Here is a 23,174-nt window from a genome sequence, read left to right on the forward strand (position 1 = left end):
ATGGCAAGTCAGGGCAAAGACAACAGCAGCCTCAGCAGTTAATTTGATGTGTAATCACAGATATTGATCGGTTATTACATAAAATTTCTCCTTTTATCCTCCACATAAACCTGGTGGAGCTTGAACACTGAAATTTGATATGGGTGCTCCAGAACTGTTCAGGTGGTGTTAAAACGGCTCTGTGGTTCAACGTAACCAATAAATGCAAGCTAATGCTTGGTTGAACACAATGTCTGCTGGCACTCTTAACCCCCTGTTTTGCGGTGGAGAACAGTTTTCTCATATCCCTTGATTGATTTTCTTAAGCTGGAATGAACATCAGAACAACTAAAGCATTTTATGGCAGAGTTTGACAGTAGATACTGGAAGGACACATTTTTTTAAATCTGAGAATTCAGCTAGCATGTCTATTTTCTGTTTCCTCCTGATCTCTGCTGATCTTGCCCACCAGACAATCTTAATTTTTTTATTCATTCTACAGCAAGCATTCCTTCCTCCCATGTCTCTGCCCATCTCTGTCTCTCTGTTCTGAGACCTGTTTGTTGTCCTTTTTATGGTCACTTCCATCAGATGGCCAATCGGTCTGCTTGAGAGTATTCCACAGCAGTCTGACCAAGAATGGTAAGGCTGCAATATGGAGACATTCCTCTATGGAAGATCATTCCTCCAAGAAAATACAAAAATACTGATGTTATCTAGAATAATCATTAGCTAATGATAATCATATGCTATGAAACACCTTTACTGCTCCATGGAATAAACAACAGTTTATTCATAACACTAATCAGCAAAATGTACATGCAAATTTCAGGAAGTCTGCTTTTTTTCGAAGGAATGCACAAATTATTATTGCAAAATGTGGATCATAATACAGCTACATTCACAGTTTATAATGCTCACCCAGCTCTGCACCAACCAGCACACCTGTCTGCCCTGATATCAGCCACACCGCAGCTCCCTCACTCTCGCTTGCCCACTCACTCACTCTGCTAGCTTAGCCGTTAGCCTGCAAAATGCAGCTAAAACTCAAGTGTGGTGCGTCAAATGATCAAGACTGCTCCTCAACACAACTGCTAACAAAAAGTACAGTAAGTAGCTTTCTAACCGTTATATCTATTATATTTCCGACTGAGCTGACCCACTGTAACTCAACTGTTGTTTAAAAACATCCCTGTTGCTTAGGCCCGGCGGAAGCTTGCAATGCACTGGAGGAAACCCTGTGTACATTGAATTGTCAGTGAGTATCAAATACAGTTTCAGAGCAACTGAATTAAATTCAGTTTCAATTCAGCTCCAAACTAATAAATTCAGTTTCAAATTATACTATTCAGACTCAGTTCTTCAATGGTGTGTCCGGGAATAGACGTTGATGATGTTTCAGAGCTGCTTCAGTTAAGCAACTCAAATGATTAAATCCATTGCTGGACCAGGGTCCCTTGTCGGGACTGAAAAGCAAGCAATTCCAGCAGTACAGCTTGTATGTGCGCGGGTTGCCTCTGGTAGCTCTTGCTAGCTTGCACCAATCCTGGCAAGGTGGGTGATGGTCTACCTTCAAGGCAATCTTGAAAATGGATTTTTTTTTAATTCAGCCACTCGGTCTTCTCGTTCTTTGCCAACTCCGTCTTATCCACTAGATGTTGGGGTATTGTCCCGCCTTTAAGTCAGCAAAATATGATTGGCTAAGACAATTGTAAAAATCAAATTCATGCCCACATGAATGACTTTAATTAAAAAGGCATTTGGTGCAGTTAATGAAGGTCCTGGCAGCAGGGAGTCGCTGTTTCACCCAGATACCATCGGAAGAAAAATGGTGATGAGACTGTTCCATTATTTCAACCCACTGTTTGCCAAGAGTTATTAGTCCAAATTTCTAATGATGATCCAGAAATTATTGCTATTATTTAAGTGAATAAAAATAATTAAAAAGCAGTTATTAGGCCTAAAAAACTTCTTTTAAGAATTTTTCTTAGGTCGTTACTGAACTCCTTGAAGGCCCAGAGGGTTCCCCACTGATGCACTGTTACTTTTTATTTCATGAACTGAAAAAACAGTAATTTTGTCATTTGTCAAAAGTTTGGGCACTCGCAAAGTCACTAATTAGTAACCCCCCAGTGGGAGATATCACTGCTTTTTGCACACACTTTCACACAAACTTTTGTAGCCGCTAAGAGTCTTTCTAGTCTTGAGTGAATTTTCAGCCTCTCCTCCTGCAGATCACTTCAAGTTCTGAGATATTTTAGTCTGTCCTGCACACACACCTTGTCTGAAATCTACCCACATATTTTCGATGATGATCAGGCCGGGGGACTGTGAGGGCGGTTCCAAAAGCTTCAGCTTGTGCTTCTTGAAGTAGCTCAGAGTGGATTTTGAGGTCTCTTTTGGATCATTTTCCTGTTATAGAAGCCAGTCTATTTTCACTTCAACTTTTTTGACTGGCTGCAGGACATTTGCATCCAGAATTTGCTGATATTTAGTGGAATCCATTCTTTACTTTATCAATGTAGTGTTTCCTGTGCCGCTGGCTGCCACACACCCCCAGGGCAGAACAACCCCCATGTGTAACACTTGGCAAAGTCTTCTTTTGATCAAATGCTGCTCCTTTTTTCTGGAGCTGTGGGGAAAAAGCTCAGTTGTAACTTCATATGTCCACAGTACATCTATTTTCAAATGTGGTATACCTTACAGTAAAAGCAAATGTATCATGCTTTACCAATGAACACTAATCATCCTTACAAGCACTATACTGGACCTTGACTTGCCAACAACATCAATCCTTTAGTGAATCTGAAACTATGTACTCCAACTCCTACTATGATGTTTTTTCAAAAGCAAAAGAACAATCTTCCTACTTTTTTCAAGTATTCGTTATGAGGCAATGTGTGTGTGATGCCCTTTACAAAAGGGCCCAGTTTTAATGCACAGGTTCAAAATTAAACCATCACATCTCTAATGTCACCACCAATAACAATGATAAAAAGATTCTACAAGAGTTTGCAGTTATGTAATATCATTACAACAAAATGATAGATCTATATTTAAAATTTAGCATATTTTCTATTCCTACTGTAATGTAATTTTAAGAGGGATCACAAAGGGATTGAAATCTGGGTTTATTGGCTTTTATGGATATAAAATCACCATATTTACAAAATTAATGCATTCCTTACTACAGTAAGAAACTGTAGTAGGTCTTCCTGTAGTGTTAAACAAATTCTACATGCAGATAGGATAGTAAAAAATTAAAACAGGCACAATAGGAAATTTGAAAATGAAAGCTTAATTCATAACCATTAAGATAACATTTTCTGTGATTTATTATTTATACACATCACAACTAGAGACATCAATGATTTACAGGAAATGTGTCTACTGCAGCCTGATGATGTTTCATAGAGACAGGCTGTTAGATGCAGTGTCCTATGACTTCTTTCCCGGCTGTGTGTTGTGTTGTTAGCAGAGACGTGTTCATTGTCAGCAGGCTGGTTCACGTGCGTCTGGCAGCTCTGCGGAGGATGACCTGTTAGACCCTGATGGATTTGATAGCCCAGCTTTTGAAGGACAGATGGTCTGCGTTGAGGTGACGGTAGTGGGTTGCAGTGTGTATGTGTGCCCATATGTGTGTGTTTGTGTGTGTGTATGTGTGCGTGTGTTTTGTGAGGGCAGCTGATGAACAAGGGGATTTAATGCCTTGTGACCCAGATCTAGCCTGAGCAGTGATGTGTGTCCAGTGTTCAGTGCTGTAGTAGGGTTTCACTGTGGATGTGTGTGTATAGCTCCACAGTACAGTGCAATATGTGTACACATTGTATTATCTGCTCTTACTGCACAAATCTGCAAACACCCCTGGGATTTCAGCAGTATAGAAAGTCTGCAAGACAGCAAAGAATAGAACTGACCATAGGGATGCGATGACAGTGGGTGTTGGTGCAACTCCCCCTCCATCACTGTCACCCAGCTGTCCCCCACCTGGACGAGCTGTCACTCCGATAGAGATCCCCGTCTCCTCTCTTCTCCCCCCTCCAGCCCCCCATTACTCTGCTCCGTCCTGTCTATCCTCCCAGCAGTCCTCGCCACAGTCGGTGGATTTGCCGCACACATGCTTGATACCTGTGACAGCTCTGTCACACATCATACAGCCCTGCAATATGTACACCATCGCTGGCAGAGGAGTCCGAGGAGGAGCTGAGCACAGCTGGGGTCAAAGCTGAAAGCTTGTTAAGCCTTGCTGCGAGCTCCACCGTGGCTGCTGCAGCTTCAAAATTCCACCAATTTTCTTCTTTGCTTTCTGCTGTTTCCCCAAATGACAAGTGTAAAGTGCTGAGATGACAGCAAATCTACACCTCACATCTCCACATATGAAGGGTAGCAAGGAAGGAAGGAAGGAAGGAGGAATCAAGGGAAGAAAGATTGGAGGACAGCAGTAAGAAAAAAGTATTACAAGCAAGAAGGAAAAAAAGGAAGTGAAAGAATAAGAAGGACCAGGGAAATCGAAAGGAAAGACAGAAGAAAATAGAGAGAAACAGTATTGATATTTTACGCACTTAGTAAGTACAATATCAGAGTAAAGTAAAAAGATAGAACGAGAAAAGAGTGAAGGATAGCAAGGAAGGAAATGAGAAAGGATAAATGGAAAGAAGTAGGAAAGCAGAATAGAACGATGCAAAAAGTCAAGGACAAAAACAGTAAGAAATGGAAAGAGGGAATTCTAGAAAATGAAAGAAAAGCAGGGGGAAAGAAGGAAGGAATGATAAAGGATTAGGAGGGAGAAATATAAGGAAGACAGAGGAAAGCAAGGAAGTAAGTAAGAATGGTAGAACCAAAAGAAGAAAGACAGAGAAGAAAGTTGGGCAGAAGAAAGATAAAAGAAAAGAATCAAGGGAAAAAAAATCTTATGTCATTCTGAATGTAAAAAAATATGTTTAGTGACTACAGGAAAGAAAAGGAGAAAATCCAAAACTGTATTTACATAGAGTATTTGAACAAATGTATTTGGTTACTTCCCACCTCTGATTTTGTTTGTGCAGCTCTGGCTTTGATTGAATTCTTATTTTTGCTCATTTGCATGCTCATCAAAGAGGCTCCTTTATACATAAAAATGTCCACACACATTGGTACAGTAATAATCAAATCACCGGAAATCTCCTCGTCCTTCTACGAGTGTCCGGAAGGTCGGCTTTTAATGCACCGGTATGACTAGAGTGACTCCATCAGACTTTTTAAAAAGCCTGTTTCCCGGGGGCCATCATGCACAGAATCATCTACATGTTTCATTTCGGAAACTTATTCCTCTCCGTGTGCCCTCATTCCGTCCTCTGCCGAATGTAGATCTGCCATGGCTGGCTAGGTTTTGGGAGCAATTTGAAAAACTAAGAGGGGGCTGACATCCTCACTCATCTCAGCCACATGATGGGAAGGGGGCAAGAGTGGGTGAGTGTTGGAAGGGGCAAAGGCAGAGAAAAGACAGAATATTCTGGAGTGGAACGAATCCCTGTCTGTAGGCCTATTTTTTTTTTTTTTTCCTGTACCAGGCAGACACGTGGGTGCCAATTTTAATTTGTCCTCGCTGGCCGTTTAGCAGGAGCTTTGTCAGAGATTCTACATGGGACCTGTCAGTCTCCTACACAGTCTTGTGTGTGAGTATGTACCGTCACGTGGACGGCCCGTGATGATGAGGGTAAGGCCTTAATGATCTGGGGGTTGGAGCAGCAGCAGCCCTCCCCTGGGCTCGTTGTCATGGATGGAAGTTAAGGAGAGGAGGACTACAAGGAAGTAGCCATGACTCGGACTGACACGTGGTCTGACAACTCCGCTGACATTTATGAAGTGACAAACAGTCACGGAGTCACACGCCTCAGGATCTCACCATCACTGCAATGTGACAAAGCAAGTTTGTGGTTTGGTTTTCAAGGTGATTTGTGCGTATTTGTGTTTGTTTACACTGACACTGAACTGTGGATGTTATCCCAGTCCCTGATGTTTGAACAGCGCTCATTGATGTGCATTTACCAAACAAAATATGACACAGTGTTGCATAAAAAAGCTCAACAAGCTGGGATGAGATTTGAGTCATCATGTTCCAATGCTCTCTTTGGCATGTTCTCACTCAGCTGAGAACATAATCACCTGAAGAATCAAAAAAAAAAGTTCAACATTACAACATGTAGAATGTTGTAATGTTGAACAACAGTGTACATTCTACCATCAGCAAGCATGATTACTGAAAATGCTTGCTAAATTTAGATTTCTGAAGTAGAGAACTCTGGAATGCATTAAATTCGCTGTAGAAGAAAATCGTAATGTTTTTCTTGTAATCGTGACTTAGCATCTCATAACTACAAGAGCCATATCTGATACGTATGAGAAAACTATCTCATAATCATGAGGTCTTTAACTTGTAGTTAGAGATATGGATCCTGTACTTCTGAAATATTTTATTCTAAAGAACATCTTTAGGCTACCAGGCGAATATGCATTTATATTTCAATGCATGTACATCATTCCAAAATCAGAACTGCATCAAAATCAACAAATTGTCATGATCTGTCCACTATGTGACTTCCTTCATGGACTCTGGTATTAGTATTTCCTGTTTTATTTTGAAATTAGTAACCTTGTGTCTGTTGTTTGACTTCCTGTCCTTGTGTTTTTTCACGCCTGTGCAAGTTCCTGCCCCCCTCCAAATAGTTTTACTTGTTCCCAATTACCGTTGAATCCCTTGAGTATTTAGTCTCTGTGTTCCCCTCACCCCTTGGTCAGTTCGTCTGTTTTGATATTTGTGCATGGTCTTAGTGTTCCTGGAGTTTCCGTGTTCCTGTTTCCCTGTTATTGGATGAACTGGTTTTCGGTTCCCATTTCTGCTTGCTAGCTCATCCTCCTAGTAATCTTTGAATTGTAACAGTATTAAATTCAAGTCAGCCACTTTGCAGCCTGTGCATACAGCTCATGATTACAGATATAAACTCAGTCGTCAGCTTATTAGGTGCATCTAGCTAAAACTAATGCAGTCTAATACAACAGTCCTGTAATAAATCCTCCTTCATGAAGGTTATAATGTTTAGTTTGTATTAAAATTGTTTTAGAGAGCTGTTGATTCAACTGTATGATCATTTTGGTGGATGTAGTGTGTGGTGCTGTTGAACTGTGTTATATGGAGAGGTGTTTCTGTTACTTAGCCTACCACCTGGACACCACATTGGGTGTCCATAGACTTTCTGTAGCAATATTAAGCTACATGTATCAAATAGCTGCCCCTTCTTAGAGCATTAACGGTAAAATAAAGCAGAAGAAAATGTGGATACGTATAAACGACACAAACACCACAGAGGCTGCAGCTGACAAACAGACAAAAAGCTACGTTGCTAGGCAACACAGTAGTTGTTGATGCTCTTCTTTGTCATTTGATGCACAGACCTGTGCGGTGCACAAGACACACAGAGTGAGGGGTATCAAGGGGGTATCAAAAACCGCAGAAAGGTGGTGCAAACCTCACTGATGCAGAAAGGTGGTGCATCTGTGAGGTTTGCACCATCACTGATGGTAGAGTCCTAGCTGAAAGATACATAGGGTAAGGAACATTGCTAAAAGAATGCACGTTTGTCAAACAACATGGCACGTGTTTTTAATTTAGGACGTGCCGTGGTTGCCGGGTGGTGCGTTAAATCAGTGATTAATTAAAGTAGATGCAACCTTTCTTTATCGACGAGGTAATGCTGTTCATGCTGAGGTTTGCACCCCCCACTCCCTCTGGTCCTTAGGCAATGAATGTAAACATTTAGAACATGTACGTAGACCGTGAGCTAAGAGCAGATCCTCTCTGAACATGGAGCTCTGCCTTCCAGCAGCCACAGGCCATAATGCTCTAGACTCACCAGCCACTTCTGCTCTACTGCAGCTGCTGATTTGGCTCTTTTCATTTGTTGCCTTCTCATATGGTTGATCATAACTTCTTCATGTGACTTTTGTTTCTATTCTGTAAAAATTTGGACATTAAATGAATGGACTTCTATTATCTGATTTAAAAATACTTCAGAGTGAAATAACTTTTTTTTTTTTTTAAATACTCCAAAAAGTACAAATGACTTTGTTACCGTAACGAGAGTAAATGTACAAGTAAATATTACTTACACTCCTGCCCCTGACCATCAGGAGCCCTGAAGGGCTCACATTCACTGTGTATCAGCTGATTTGTAGTAATTGGATTAATTTCAAATTTGCTAAATGCTTAATATGAGGGCCTCCAGTGAGTCTTGTATTATTACCTGTGTTATGTTCATGTTAAAATTCACTTAGAGTGTACCTCTTAACAGATTTGTGATTGAAAAAATTAACACTAACAGGGGGTCTGTGGGGGCCCACAGCAAACGTTTGCCTTGAGCAGCCTGTTAATGTAATTGAATATTGCCGCGTGGAATAAAAACATACATTTTTTCACTAAATGGCAACTTTTTTCTTCTTGTTTTCCACTTTTCAGGCCTATACAGTTTTACATATAAACATTTCAAGTGAACGAGCCTTGAAATGTGTAAAGTAATTTACATTCTGATGGTCCTTCAGGGAGATGAGTCAGCAGTCAGAGAATACAGATGGACAATGATAAATATTGGCTGTTATGCCTGCCTATATTGTTTAAGGACTAGTGATAGCCAAAAATGCCTCAATTACATGAATAGCTACGGCTAATGAGACATTTCAAGTCCAGTAAAGTCCCTCGCTTTATTTACTTAGCACACAATACTTTGTGTGGTGTAACGGCATCTTTTTCAATTTGAAATGCCTGCAGTGTGCGTGGCTGCTTGTGCCCGTGAATTGTTTGTGCAGTTCTGCAAGCTGTGCAAATGTCTCCCCATGGATGTCAAATAGATTCTAATTATCTCTGCAGAATTTAATGAACATACGTTGATCACTGAGGTAGCACCCTGGCTGAAGGAATGTGTAACCAATCGCACTTTTCTTCAGTTGAGAGGGGCTCGCTGCAGCAGAATATCTCTCTGGCACATTCCCACTCCCCTTTTTTCCCTTGTATGTTGATGACTTTCACTCTGCATATGCAACCCATGAAGCATTTTGCTGAGAGCAATGAGGAGGCGAAGTGCGCAGAAAGCTTGTTTAATCCATTTCAGATTTAACATCTATAGTGTGTAAATGTTTAGTTACTGCTCTGTTTCAAATATAAGTATATATAATAATTTATTATTATTTGACTTATTATTCACAAAGTCATGTCACAGTGCAGTGGACACAGTAACCTTTCATCCACCTGCATTACTTCGTGTCCCTGGTGATCAGATTTTAATCACATGTAAATGCATCAATCCACATCTACATGCTCCTGAATCACAGCGAAGATCTCATCCAAACAACCTCTGGAGCTGCTCAGAGATATTGTCACATTAAAAACACTGTTATGATCCATGGAGCTGTATTATATGTATAACTGTAATAAAAAAAATCTGATTTCTTCTTATGGGTCAAGTTTCAATTTGAATAGAACAATCTGACATTTTGGGAAATACACTTGTTTACCGTCTTATCCAGTGACAGATGAGGAGATCGATATCAACTGCATTTCTGTGAGTCCAGTACAGAGATCCAGATCCAGCATGTGTTTAGCCTATCTTAGCTAAGCATAAAGACAATAAACATCTTCAAAACTCATAAAATAATACTTTAATAACTCCATTGCATCTTTTTTTCTTTAATGGCACATAAAAACAAGACATTGTAAAATCTCATCTCATGTTTCTTAAAGCTGCATTTTGCATCAAAGGGGAATGTAAATGCTAAATGCTGAAGTACTGTACTATTTCAAGGTATTTGTACTGAAGCACTTCCATCATGAACAGTAAGCCCCTTTTAACCCCACCAAACAAATGTTCCCTAACCCATTCTGACCACAGTACTGGCTGATTAAATTTGAACACTTTAAGATCAGTGTAGTCTGAAGGACGAATTACTTCATGGGATGATTTCACCTCCTGATGATGATGTCATGGTTATCTCAGCTCGTTGTTGGAGACAATACATTTTTAACTGGGATACCATCTCAATAGGGGATGTGGAGTTTGAAAGACATGGAAGTTTACTTGGGAGAGAGAGTCTGATGAAAAGTCACTATCACGTTGCATTGTGGGAAATGTAGATATCCAGTGTTTTGGAGCATGACTCCATTCAGTCAGGCTATCTTGGTCTCTGTTGCTTTCATTTTGACCATTATTTTTAATCTGTCTGTGAGTCCCCAAACTTTATTTAAGAACAGTAGAAAATCACTAGAGTATCCCTTCAAATAGAAATTTGATTATACTTCATGTACACGTAATATCAATCAAAACTTTAAAGACCTTAATACAAGATTTCGACACAAGACATTAAAGACGGGATGTAAAAGTGTAGGAGCTACTTCTGGGCTTATTATTTCATTTTATGTGGTGCATGTTACCAAACCCGTTTGCAATTAAAGTAATTTAAGAATTTCCATTCCAATATATTTCAGAAGGAAATATAACATATTGATGCATTCATTAAATACCTGTAGTTACAAGTACTTTGTAGATGAAGAGTTTATATACAAAACATAAAGTCAGCTTATACAATATGAGAAATATCTTGTCTTATATTAAATGATAATATACGGATTTCAAAGGTGGATTTCAAATGATCCACCTCCAACCCACCGCATCTCCCTGTATAGGCTCTGATTCTACCTCACCCTTGAAGTGACAAGGTCAGAGAATACACGAAAAGATATGAACACTGTGGATATTTTACTTTTACGTAATAACTGTAACAACTGGAACACGACAGGAGACAGGACTCAAATGCACAACTCTGAGACAGTCACCATGTTCAAAAATCACATTTTTTACTTTACAAAAGGGGTCAGTACACAGGTAGGCAGTCAAAAGATCAGGCAAACAAATCCGAAAAGGAGTAGGCAAAGGAAAAGTCAGATAACTTATCATAAATCAAAAAACAGGAACAGATATTAGGGAAAGCATAACCTCGGACTCAGAGTGGGGCATGTCAATAAATTATTCCATGTGAGTTGGCTGACTGAAATGTAATAATATTACAATCTGCATACTGAGCACATTTAATTTTGATAATTAAGTAACGGTTTTCTGACCATACTTCTGTATGTGTACTTTTACATCTAATGGCATATTTTTTATACAGCGAGTTGTACTGACATAGAGATACTAAGTACTTCTTCCACCACTGGTGACCGGCTACATCTAATCTGGATGTGCGGTGGCCATTAGTACCTGATGTAAAGCTCATACCACCAGACTGTGATACCGTCACACAGCCAACGTACGGACACAGAAAACATACATAGATTTGTGTATTTGTGCCCAAAGCTGGCTCGCCGAGCTCAGCGAGAACTCACTGTTCTTCCCTTTGATGCTGTGTGACAGACATCTCTCATTGTCAAAGTAAATAACAAGGAGAACTTGTGCCTTGTTATTGGGGGAGAAGTCATGTCTCATTAAAGGCTTTCTTACTAAAAATGAGAAAAACCCAGACAAAGGATACATATTGTTTAAAAATGTACCCAAATAATTAAGTTGTGCAACATCTGTGTCTGGCTGGCACTGTATGAAATATTAAGAGACAATTCACAGGATGGATGAGTTATGTTGATGTGTCACCAAGCTGCTATGACAGCTTTCTTTTCCACCCAGCCTTTCCTCCAGTCTATTGTTAGCTGCCTATTTATTGTGCTCTTACAACTTGATCTGAGATGACCTTAAAGATAATTTTACTTTTTCTCCGTCTCCATCAAAGTCCATGAAATGTCCTTACACATCAATGGGTTTGTGACAATCAGAAGCTACAATACTATTTTACTGCACCTTTTGCAACAGTCAGTAGCTAGAACAGCTCAAATTATGTTTTTGAAATTATAAAAATATAGAGCCACAGCAAGGCCATAGCTTCCATTAAGGATGTCAAGGTTATGTCTCAGTATTGTTTCTGTTTATGTGGGGGTTAAATCACCTTAGACTCCATTCTACAGTGTGAAGAAAATCTTGTGAGCTGAAGGAAGGCATTTTTGGGAGATCTTCAGATGTCTTAAGCAGAAGCATTTATTAAATCTTGATGCATCAAGGAGAAAACAGATGAGCAATACAAATGTTAAAAGGTTAGCCAGTGGAATGCTACCCAAATCTCAAAACTCACATTATACATCCCAATACTTCTGACCTAATAAGAGAAGACTTGTGTAACTAATTGACAATAAGGGGTGTTATGATTATTCAGAAGCTGTCTTGCCCTATCTGCGCTTGACCTTGGTTGCTATGGCAACTGCCGATGGGAATTGGGCAGATGCGTCTTCACAGCTATGCTAAAGATAAACACCAGACTATTGTCTATAACAAGTGACATGTGGGTGAGACCGCCCTCACATATAGTTACAATTACACATGGTAGGTTCAACAGCTTGATTCTGCTTTGAAACCACCATGTTAGTAGATAACATTTACAGAAAACATAATTGAAAATTTGAATTAACGGAATCCGAAAAAAAGGCAAATGTTCTCCCTAGTAAAAATAAAAAATAGACAAACACTTTTAATAACACAGATTACTAAAAATCCATCCATAGAACATAGCCTAACTCGAATGTTCTATGGTTCACTCCATATGTCTAGATAAGACTGGTATATTGTATGTTTGAAAAAAATGATATTATTGTTATACAATATAGCAGTTTTTAGTGGCTTCTAACAAGTTTAATTCCCCACAAGCCCTTAGAAGATCACAGGTTAAATGTTATCAATTTTACAGCAGAATTGAGTAGGGTGTTTGGAGTTAGTTCAGATATGGTTGTAACAACAGCAGGACAAAGAGGACTGACACAGATGTTTGCAACTAAAAAGTTACAGCCAGTTAGTTGAGAAGAAGACATTAGAAGAGAGTGTTAGTGGATATCATGGAAAGGCTGGGTTCAGACAGACAATAACCCTGCATTAAAATGAGATATTCATTTCAATGAAGCCACTGCATTGGAACTGCAGGGGTGCCAGCAAGAGCTGAACCTGGATCTACAACAAATGCGACATATCCATTAATACCTGCAAGCAGGCATTCTGGGCAGATGACTTTGTAATGTGACCACAGTATTTCTACTGTGAATCTGGCGACCATGGAGACTGAGGGTAAAATGATTGACACTTTGATAACTTTCCAGATTAGTAAAATAACGTCTCATAGTGTTATAAACTGCTGTACAGTGTATAGTGTCTGAAAAACCTTCGGGCTCCTGGATCTGTTACTCAGACCAGCCTTCCCAGATTGCATTTTGTCTCACCTGTACCTAAAATAACATGCCAACAAAAGTTCCTTCAGTCTTGTATTTCTTTAAATGTTTATGTTTAAATGTTTGTAGCCGTGTATAGACCTAGCTTACAGGCCTCACTACATTTATGACGAATTAACACAAACCAGACAGAAAATTATAGCAGTACTTTCTGTTGTACATCATAGACATGTTGTATTCTTTTCTTCTATTCTTCTATTCTCTCTTCTCTTCCTTGGAAGAGAAGCAATGCAGTAGCTACAGCCATTAATACAGCTATTAATTACATAGAACTTGCATTCTGCCTATTGTGACTATGCAGAGATAATTGTGTTTTCAACTTTCGCTCTGCATTCAGCTTTCTTTTGTTTTCTCATTGCCATCAGAAGTAAGTAACAGTGCACGACAATGGGAAAAGTTAAAACAGTCCCATTAAACCGGTAATTAGCTGCATAATAAAGTCACAGCAAGACAAAACTTCAGACCATGTGTTGTTGAACATGATGGATGATAATACTCAAGGCAGCACTGTATCTCGGTTAGCTCTTTTTAATGGATTTTTTGGACTTTTGAAAGGTAAGGAGAACCTGCTGTAGTATTTTTTGCGTGGAAATACATTTCAATTTTTTTCACCGGTGTTAATGATGATAGGAAAAAAAATGACAAAGGTGTTATCCTTTGAAATACCCTGAAATACATCTAGTCTGTGGAGACAGGACATGGCCTAGCCAACCACATCTTATCTTCATCTTAAGTGAAAAAAAAGCTGTAGAGGAGAGTTTACATTTGTCTTATTCATTTCATTTTGAGTGTGACTCATTGCTCTGCTGTCACCCAAAATCTGCCACATGTTGTGACCCTCAAATGCGCTGGCGTGGCCTGACGTGCTCCAACAGCTGTGGTGTGTTTGTTTCACTGCTGTACTGTCAGTCAGGTGGGGCTAGGTTTAACACCAAGCATGCCCCATGTGGGCTTAATGCTTAATTCTAATTACAGACCTCAGCCATGAGAAAACGCCTGACTTTGATTGTGTTGTCTTCACATTCCTATGACGTTGTGATTGTGCTTGAAGCTAGTCTGACCCGGTCTGGTGGGCAACTTCGTATCTGATGGACAGGAGGTTTGAACGTGGCTACGGCTGAGCTCAGCTAACGTTTCTGAGCTTAACCCAAACCATTCCCTTCCCATCATTCCCTTTGATAATTAACATTTCATCTGGGAGCTGCCGGAGAGATTGTCTTCTGGACAGAGAGCACAATTAGCTGCTATTACTGTCACGGTGTCAGTGTGCTCTGCCTCTAGCCATTGGATAGGATGATGAAGGACCGCTACTTTTTTCCTCACTCCTGTATTTAAATTATAAATGACGTAAAAATGTGCAGATTATTTGCTGGTTTCACTTTATTTTAATGATTACAACCATCTGTTTCCCAGAGCGAGATACGACTGTTCTGCCACGACTCCGAGTGTGGACTCACAGGGTGTTTGTTTGAGCTTTTATGCCAAAATGATGATGTCTCACATTAGTGTTGATTGCTGTGAACTAGAAAATTGCATCCATAGATATGCAATCTGCCCACAATGCATAAAGTGGCTATGAGTAAATGGGGTAAGATTAGTAGTGAGGTTAATTGTGACACAAATTCAGGATGCAATGATTTCAACTTTTTCTCTCTTTCCCTGATTAAGTTTAGGGTATCTGCTGATATTGATTCCTGATCCAATATTGACATTTCAATTGGTGCCAAGAGTGGCATTTTTCATATAGAGCAGGTCTAGACTGTACTTTTTTATAGTTATAGTTACAGAAACCCAACAATCCCCCATGAACAAGCACTTGGCTACAGTGGCAAGGAAAAAAAACAGGTAGAAACCTGCCACCCACCCTGAGCAGAAACAGGCTCAGGGTGGGCGGCCATCTGCCTCGACCGATTGGGTTTGGTGCGGGGGGGGGGGGGGGGGTCTCTTTAAAACAATGAGAATAATAACAATAATTGAAGCACTGGGTGTTGAGCAGGATCATGGGGGGAGTTGTAACAAGCATTGATATGATATGAATGCGTATGGATGGAGAGGGAGAGGAGGAGAGAGGAGCTCGGTGCATCATGGGAATTCCCCCAGCAGTCTAGGCCTATAGCAGCATAACTAGGGGATGGTTCAAGACAAGCCTGAGCCAGCCCTAACTGTAAGCTTTATCAAAATGGAAGGTCTTAAGGAAGATGTCTGCCTACCTGACCCAAACTGGGGGAAGGTTCCACAGTAGAGGGGCCTAATAACTGAAGGCTCTGCCTCCTGTTCTGCATCTTTTTGAGACAGGATGTGCCCGATTTTCGCAATCTTAGGTAGGTGAAAAAAGGAGGTCCTTGAAGTTTGTTTTATGTGGGCGTTAAAGGACATATCCTGATCAACCACAGACGACAGACCCTCTAGAGACTATTTCCACAGACCTCTTACTGATGTAATTACAGATGGAAGGAGTAAAGATGTATGCATCTTGGAGAAATGGATTCAACATCTGGCTAGAATGCACTCCAAACCACCTCCTGGAGTGGTTGAAATGACAAGTGTAAATAAGGCCACAAATCTTCACTTAAAGAAAGATGCTTTTCACATTCCTTTCATGTGATCACATACTAAACCAATTGTAACTATAATATTCCAAATAGTCATCAAGAATATATCAAAGCTCACATCTTGGTTTGCCTCTTGTAACTTTGAGTTCAAAAGAAGATATAAACAAAGACATTTCTCCATTACCAGTGTGAGCGATGTAATGAATTTAAACACATGCATTGACTCATATGGCTTTCTGGCCTGTGAACATTTTGTGCTCAAAGCTCAAGCACTTGGCATTCTGCTGGGTCACTGTCTGCCCACAGAGCTGCGGTGCCATTTCACTCTGTGTCATTTGTGCCACTCATGCTCCTCAGTTTTCATCTGATGCCGCTACTTTTTAGCATTAAACTGTGCACAATAACATGCTGTGGCATTTAGATAACACTGATGGTATTTTCAGGGCTTGATAAAAATTCATTTTAAATTTCAACTCAGATATCTTGTGCAGATTAAGTCAGTTCAGCTGTTCCAAATGGAACTGATTGACTGTGCTCATATTTGGCTATGCAAACACATTTCTATTGTCAAGTGGAAATCTCTTGTGTCTCCCGAATGCCAACATTTCATTGATTTGTTAAATCTGACCACATGGATTTTGGACTTTATCCACTGTATTTTTTATCCAAAAATACAGTGATTTTATACTGCATGCTGGCAGTTTTAAAGGATCCACTCCACTCCAGCAATTTTGTGTTGCACTTCCAAAAGACTGGGGGATGCAAAAGGAAACATTAAAGGAAAAAATGGTCAAAATCAAAGGATCTGGATCCTACATTTCGCATAATGCAGTGGATAGATATGCATCTATATATCTCTCTCGCTATATATATATATATACATACACACACAATAAAATATGAGTGAAAAGAGATGGTGGTGGGGTGGCTTAAATCTTCTTTGACTTCCAAAGGGGGACATGACAGACAAACCACTCAATGCACCCAACAGCATATTCTGTCAGACCATATGTCAGATATCCCTAAATCCCCCAAATCAAGAAAAACTCACAAAATGATGATAAAATGTTAGGTTTTCAGTCACTGCTCCACTTAAAATATTTAAAAATCAATCAGAGCAGACACTCATTACACCTTCTGCCTCACATCTTTCCAAGCCTTGTGGATGTGTCCACTCTGTGCTTTCCATGACTGACCTACATTAAGCTCCCAGCCCCTGTCAAGGCAGCATTAATACAAATAGGGGAGGTGGAGGGATTAATGCTTCCCCCCAGAGAACAGGAGTGCTGCTGATGATGAAGTGCTTCCTCTGGGCTCAGTTAGAGATCACAGTGTCACTAAACAGGAAAGCAAAACCTTATCTCGAAACAACAATGAGATTCCCTATCAGTTATGGGCCAAAAATATATTAGCTCTTACATCTTTACATAAATAAAGACATAAATGTTACAGGCTTAAATAATCATTGTGACGTTCCTATATTATTTGAAAAATACAGGGAACACCTTTTCTTTATAAATGAAAAATCATTATCAAAATGATTATCAAAATCATAATCTGAAAAATCCTCTGGTACAGGAAATGTACCAAGATGTATTTGAAGTTTCTTGGTAGGAAGAAGAAGCACCAGACCACATATAATCATACTGACACTAGCAGAATGACAGGTAATCTTATGTTAGTACTGCACAGAATTGCTACAGCACTGACTGTTAAGTCATATCAAGTAAACAAACTGGAGAAAATCTGAAAACATTGTGGTTGTATAGTTGAGCAGCACTAAGTTGGGTATCATTTTGACACATTCACCGTAACCAGTGCTCTGTCAGCCACAGAAGCTGTCTGCCACATATCATGGGCAGATGGTATTTCCTTAGTTGACGTGGAGATGGTTCATTTTTCAAATACCTAGACAGAGTTATACAGCCTATCTACATGTAGTTACAGCATGCCACAGGGAAGTGTACTTGGGTCCAGGTTGTAATGCAACGATAAGAAGGTCTTTATAACGCAGCTGATTAATTGCAGAATCGATATGTATGCTGAAAACACAGGTCTTTACAATCCAACAAAAAAATAGCTGTATCATTGTTTAGAGTTAACTCAATTCTTTCTGAAATGTGAAATATACTGGTGTAGCAAAGCTAAATTGGTAAATATTAGATAGGACTGTGTAGAATTAACACAGTTGTTGATACTGGGAAAATTTCCTCAAAAGAACAGCTAAAATCTTTCCTCCATATTTTTTTCAATTGTATGCTTCATTGTAATTTACAGCCACAAAGAAAGATGTTTCTGTTTGTAACCTTTGACCTGCTGTATGCTGACTTTAAGGCTCCGTAGGCATAAGTAGTACCACATTGCATCCTTTTCAGGACCAATCCAAACGATGAAAAATGCTCCTCTTTAAGTCTGTGCCCAAAAAGTCTTAATTTCTCACTATGTCCCAAAGGCATTCCAGGTATTATTATTGCACTCCATTAAACAAGCAGTTATCTGTGCCTGTCTAGTGAACCTGTGAAAATTGACACCATTTGTTTGAATTTCATGTTGGCTATCCGGTTGAAAGAATAGACAGCATTTACTTCATATAATTCATCCCACAGAGTATTTTTAAATATGTACCATTAGAGTGTTTTTTCCATTTCAGTATTGACAGCTCTCCTCTGGCTCTGGCTCTGTCATTCTACTGACAAGGTCATGGTTTACATGACCTTGTCAGTAGAATGAATGGCCGACAGAGCTCCAGCATAAGCCATACTGCGTCACAACTACTTTTCTCTTTCACTCTGTTACATTTCTCAGGATATGAATGATAATACAATTCTGATATAAAAGGGTATTTTCTTATTTATTAGGGATGTTTTTCAGAGGACATGCTTGTTTGATAACTGACAACTATGTGCACAGAAAAACCCAGCCTGCGTCTGTGCAAAGTGCTGCCATGCATCTCATTACTTTGTACACTTGCATATAGGGCTGAACGATCTTAGGAAAATATATAATTTGTGATTTTCATATAAATCACAATAATCTTTTATAAATGTAACCACAGGTCTACAATTATGATATACAAAGAACAAGATATGATTGTACCAAGTATTATCTCAAACTTAGCTTGTGTCAAGATGACTAAAATGAGTTCGGGAGGAAGTTCAGTTTTAAGTAAATTTAGCTAGTTTTTATGTAGAAGAAATGACTTAACTCATGAATTAAGACATTACATAAGTGGTATTCTTGACATTTCTGGGTAATACTAAAGTGTAAATAAAATAATGTTAACAGGAGCGCTCGTGGTGTGCACTACAGTTCCCCTGTGGCTGTCAAATCACATAGGTCAAACAAAAAGAAGACTGGACAGGGTATATGAAAACAGACATTAATGGCGAGGCACTATCTGGCCACCCAGCACGGAAGCATCCAATCCTTCCTTTGTTAAAAGTAAGTTTAATATAGTATTGGGTTCAACTTAGCACAGGTGTGTAGAACTGAAGTACTTGGCATGGGTCATTATTGTGTATCAAGACACCCTGAGATGGGTAAGTGTGCAGATACATGTCAGAGTGTTTTTAGAGTTAACCCATGTTTGGGTTTTTACTTGGGTCATGGAGTTTGATATTTTATGCCACACCATACCTGTGGATTAAGGCATATATATTTTCTCTTTTAGAGATTAAAATACTTAAATACAATAATGACATTAAAAAGTGGCATTACATTCATTAGTAGGTTACATTAGCTGCATGGTTGACCTCAGATGGTTATAATGACAAAGTAGTAGGTCACATCCAACAGTGTTCTGATACAGTATCTCAAAGTAAAAAAAGACACAGCCCACTAGTACTAGTATATACACTGCTATGTATATAGCAAATTAAACAGACAAAAGCCAATTTGATGTTTGGCCAATTTACAGAATTAACATTAATTAGCTACAGGTGTGTCATTAGAGCTGCTAAAAATCGATGGTCGGGGACATAAACTCTCCCTTGCCATAGCGTGTTAAGACATTGTTAATTGTGTAAGTTATAATCACAGGTCTTGCAATTTCAAAATTCCACTCTTTGGAATGCTAATTTTTGATATAAAGTGATTATCCTTCATCCCCTATACCTGTGTTTCATTTTCTTCTGCATTTACAGCTCTTTGGTTTCAGATAAGTCTGGTCTTCAGACGTTGTCCATAATGTATCTCTAGGCGATAGGCTTAGTTATGTATGCACTCTATTTTTGGGACGTAGGGCTTTGAAATGAAGCTTTGACTAATCTTCCGACATCCTTGGGAGCACCTGGTAGGCATGCTTCTGTCCTCGGCTCCTTTTTGGTTAGGTTTGAGAGGAGATGGGAAAACATAGGGGGAACAGAGGATAAATGAGAGTGACTGAGGGGGGAGAAAGGAAAAGGTGGAGTGAAGAGCGGAGAAAAGCGCTGGGGCCTGTGGTCATCCTACAGGGTGTATGAGGCTGCCAGAGGCCTTGTAATCCTCCCCCACCCCTGCCCTCCATCCCCTCTCTATCATCCCATCCACCTCACCATGACAAACCGGATCTGCTCTCTATCAAACAGCCACAGGCTACCTCTCCCCTTTTTCCTCCTTTCTTACCCAGCGGTCCTCATCCCATTTGTTATTTACACTGCCTCAGTCTTGGTCAGCTCACAAGGACAGGCTGTTGCTGCTAGGCTTGGCCGCTGAGCTCCCAGGCCTGGCAAGGAGGAGCAACCAGTTCCCCCAGTGGCAGCATTTAGAAAGCCACTTGATGGGTTTAGGCACATTTGCTAAATTGTAAACAAGTTTTGGATGTGGACCTCACTGCCAGGCTGGTTGGTCTGGCACTTGACTGGAAGGGATCTCTATTGGCTGACCACTTCTGGAGCCATGGATGGAATCAAATTAAAAGGCCTTTGCATATTTGACTATTTCTGTTTTGCCGCTTGAGGCTGCAGAACTCAATGCTGAAAGCCTTAAAAACAAGCTGATGTACTAACTGATTATCATTATTGTCCTGATTTTAATGGAAAGATTCTGATGATAGTCAATTTAGGGAGGAAGACAGTTTTGGGAGATACAATAAATGACTTTTTGTCTTATTTTGGTTTGTAGATGATCAAATATACCATCACATATGCGTCAATCAGCTTCTCCTCCATTTTGTTTAAAGTTCTTTACAAAGTGGTGTTGGGATAGAAGACCCTCATTGGCTTCTGTTTCACAACAGAATGAATACAGGTACAAAATACAAATCAGACAGATCAGTCATTAAAACCAGTAAAGTACAAGCACAAAGTATCCACATCAGTCATAAATGAGCTGCAGACTTGGTTTCAATCTGCTTATGATACTCAAAAAAATGTCAGCAAAACAAATCTAAACGATGTTGGTAAATGCACCTGCTGAAGATTTGGTGACCCCAGTGTAAGAACTTTTTGGACATTAGATACCCTCTCTCAAAGAGAATCAGTGCTTGATCACTATCCCCCGCTGAAAGGTCTTAAAAAGCACTGATATCAGTTTTTTCAACAAAGGTCTTGGAAGTTTTTAAAGTTAAAATTAAGTCTTAATTTATAAAGGTCCTGCATATTCCCTTTTGTCTGCTAAAGACACAACACACCTAAAAAGTAAAAGAGCAGTTGTGACAGTAGATTGCGCTGCAGGAGGCTGTTTAGCCATTTTTTACAGAATTTCTGCAGCTACAGTAGCTATGAAGATCATCAGCTCAGAATGGGCAAATGAAGATTTTAGAATTAACTTAAATCGACTGAAAATAATAATTTCTAATTGGTTAAATAGATAGATAGATAGATAGATAGATAGATAGATAGATAGATAGATAGATAGATACATACTTTATAAATCCTTGCAGCTACATTCACAGACAAGACAGCCACAGTGTTCATCTAAGCACTGAACACTAATTATACTATTAAAGCAATTGAAATATATGTAATATATAAGAAAATACACAATGTGTAATATCTAAATATCTAAAATAAAAATATATACATGTATAAATATAATTAGTATACACATGCATATGCATAACTAAATATACATATATAAATATATATGCACATATACACATCTATAAACAATTTAAAATATATAACATATGACAATAACTAAATATATAAATCATACATATGAAAATCTCTCCTTACTCAAACAGGAGGAAATAGTGGTTGTAAATTTGTTGGGGACTATTGTCATTTGGGGCAGCAGGGCGGTGTATGTGGGTCTTTTTTTGGAGAACAGTGGAGCTTTATGGCAAAGAGGAGTAAGCTATCAGAATTCCAATATGCACACAAAAATTGTTAACATAGTACATGATGCCTGGCTTTTCAAACAGTATTTAGGTCTTAAATCTCAACTCACTCAAAAAGCTCAATATAAACTGCAGTTTCAAGTAGCTAAGCAAAACTCTAATGCAATAAGGAATCTATTATACACTTGTATTTTCATAAAATACTGAGGACCGGGCAGATGAATTCAGATGAGAGCTATGATCCCCTCTCAATTTCACAAATTTATCTCACTTAAACAGTGAATGATGCAGGTTAAAGATTTTAGGCCTTGAGACAGAATGGATTCTGCACTTCTCATAATGGTACTATTTTGAACTCTTAGTCTACATTTTATCAATGCCAAAAACCTTTAAGAAGTTCTGTTTTTCTCTTGTTTGTTTTCATCAATCCAGGGTTTCTAAGCACAGGGGACCAGGCAGCCAAGGGCAACTATGGCCTGCTGGATCAAATTCAGGCTCTCAGATGGATCAAAGAAAACATCCAGGCCTTCAAAGGAGACCCAAAGAGAGTGACCATTTTTGGTTCTGGCGCCGGAGCATCATGCGTCAGCCTGCTCACCCTCTCGCATTACTCAGAAGGTACGTGTACTTGCTCACAGGCATGCATAAGCACACAGAGATATGCTCAGACGCAAGGGACCTTTTCAACATTTTGTCATTCCTGTTATATCTACTACCCTGCTTTGATAAAGTGTGGGCTTCACATAAAGAACATGTTCACAGTGAGCTCTGGGTTGGTGTTGTTTCATGTAAGGCAGGTGTGACCAGCAACATTTAAACTGTGGTGACACAGAGTTTTTTTGCTCTCAAAGTCTAGCTGAAGTCTGGACTGATTCACATATTGACCCATTTGATGTATTTAACTGCAGAGAAGAAACAAACAGCCAAGAGCAAAGACAAGCATTTGTTCATGCACCGCTGAAGTTACATGGAACCGGAATCAGTTGCTTTCTTCTTTGGTTTTAGCGGCAAGGCATAATCATGAACATAATCACGGTCCTAG

The 23,174-nt window shown here is 39.4% G+C and overlaps 1 protein-coding gene across 4 annotated transcripts in view; it reads left to right on the plus strand.

The window, feature by feature from the left end:
- Positions 1–23,174, plus strand: part of nlgn4xa (neuroligin 4 X-linked a) — an 89,022-nt gene that overhangs the window by 51,646 nt on the left and 14,202 nt on the right. For all 4 annotated transcript variants that reach the window (XM_040142167.1, XM_040142169.1, XM_040142170.1 and 1 more), the window contains one exon: positions 22,565–22,750. In XM_040142167.1, coding sequence (XP_039998101.1) covers positions 22,565–22,750 — 186 coding nt within the window. The remainder of the gene's footprint in view (positions 1–22,564; positions 22,751–23,174) is intronic.

Source organism: Xiphias gladius, chromosome 13 (genome assembly GCF_016859285.1).
Source record: "Xiphias gladius isolate SHS-SW01 ecotype Sanya breed wild chromosome 13, ASM1685928v1, whole genome shotgun sequence".
Taxonomy (NCBI): domain Eukaryota; kingdom Metazoa; phylum Chordata; class Actinopteri; order Istiophoriformes; family Xiphiidae; genus Xiphias; species Xiphias gladius.